The 1,235-nt window shown below is 37.2% G+C and overlaps 1 protein-coding gene across 5 annotated transcripts in view; it reads right to left on the reverse strand.

The window, feature by feature from the left end:
- The window catches only part of LOC107722147 (epsilon-sarcoglycan-like), a 15,419-nt gene that overhangs the window by 3,452 nt on the left and 10,732 nt on the right, over positions 1-1,235 (reverse strand). For all 5 annotated transcript variants that reach the window (XM_016530390.1, XM_016530388.1, XM_016530389.1 and 2 more), the window contains one exon: positions 370-584. In XM_016530390.1, the coding sequence (XP_016385876.1) occupies positions 370-584 (215 nt within the window). The remainder of the gene's footprint in view (positions 1-369; positions 585-1,235) is intronic.

A 1,235-nucleotide genomic window follows, 5' to 3' on the forward strand; every position in this document is an offset into this window, starting at 1 on the left:
CTTCACGACATGGCTGCAGCGTCAACAATACTACAGTGAGAATGAAAGTTACGCCTTCTTTCTTTGCGTGAACATTTGGGCGGCGTTATGCAAATCTTCCCAGATAGTGACGTAGGTATGTGGGGGCGTGTTAGAACGAGCAGTTTTAGGTAGGTGTGGCTGACTCTTAACTTTTATAAAGAATATCTCTTTGGATTTGAGACTTTAGTCTTTGCAACTTTACAGTTCTTCTTTATGCACCAAGAGCTTGTAACACTCCAAAGAGAAAGGAAAAATTGAAATGGCATCATATGACCCCTTTAAGTATAAGAGGAGATTTGTGCTTGCTTGTGTTTCACTTTCACCAAGAGTTTAGCACAGTGAACTTACACCCCTTCCCGTCGGCAGCACATGGAGTAGGCGAGGATGATGAAGAGGACCATGGCGACAGCTGAGGGCACCGCCAGGGTGATCAGGAAGTCAGCAAAATAGTCTCTATTTTTCAGTGACTCAGAAGGCGGGTTGTACTCGCCGATGTCCGGCAGCACACCTGTGCCCGGGTCTGGACGGTTACTGTGCACAGGAACAACCTTAGTGATGTCCACCTTCAAGAACAAAGACAAACTGGGCTCAGCATAAATAAACGCTTGACATGGTTAGAGAATAACTACATTGCATTTCCTGCTAAATTTGTGTGCAAATGTGTTTTTCAAAAAGTTCTAAAAAAAATTATTTTGAGGTACACTACAGTTCAAAAGTTTTTACAACTTAAAATAATTGTTTTCAATTTTAATATATTTTATATTAATTTTTTATTAATTTAATTCATTTTTAGTCTCACATGATCCTTCACAAATTATTCTAATATGCTGATTTGTTGCTTAAGAAGAACATTATTATCAACGTTGTAAACAGCTGTGTCAGCTAATATTTTTGTGGAAACCATAATACGTTTTTCAGGATTCTTTGGTGAGTAGAAAGTTCCGCAGAACATTTATTTGAAATACAATTTCACATTATAAATGTCTTTAATGTCTCATTTGACCAAATTAATGTGCTGAAAAAAGTAATAAATTCTTAAAGGGGTCATATGATGCTTTTTTAAAGATCATTATTTTGTGTATTTGGTGTAACAGAATATGTTGACATGCTTTAATGTTCAAAAAACACATTATTTTTCAAATACTGTACATTATTGTAGGTCCTCTATGCCCCGCCTCTCTCAAACGCTTCGTTTTCTACAAAGCCCCCTCCTT

The sequence above is a fragment of the Sinocyclocheilus rhinocerous genome, unplaced genomic scaffold (assembly GCF_001515625.1).
Source record: "Sinocyclocheilus rhinocerous isolate Xijiao unplaced genomic scaffold, SAMN03320098_v1.1 scaffold781, whole genome shotgun sequence".
Classification (NCBI taxonomy): domain Eukaryota; kingdom Metazoa; phylum Chordata; class Actinopteri; order Cypriniformes; family Cyprinidae; genus Sinocyclocheilus; species Sinocyclocheilus rhinocerous.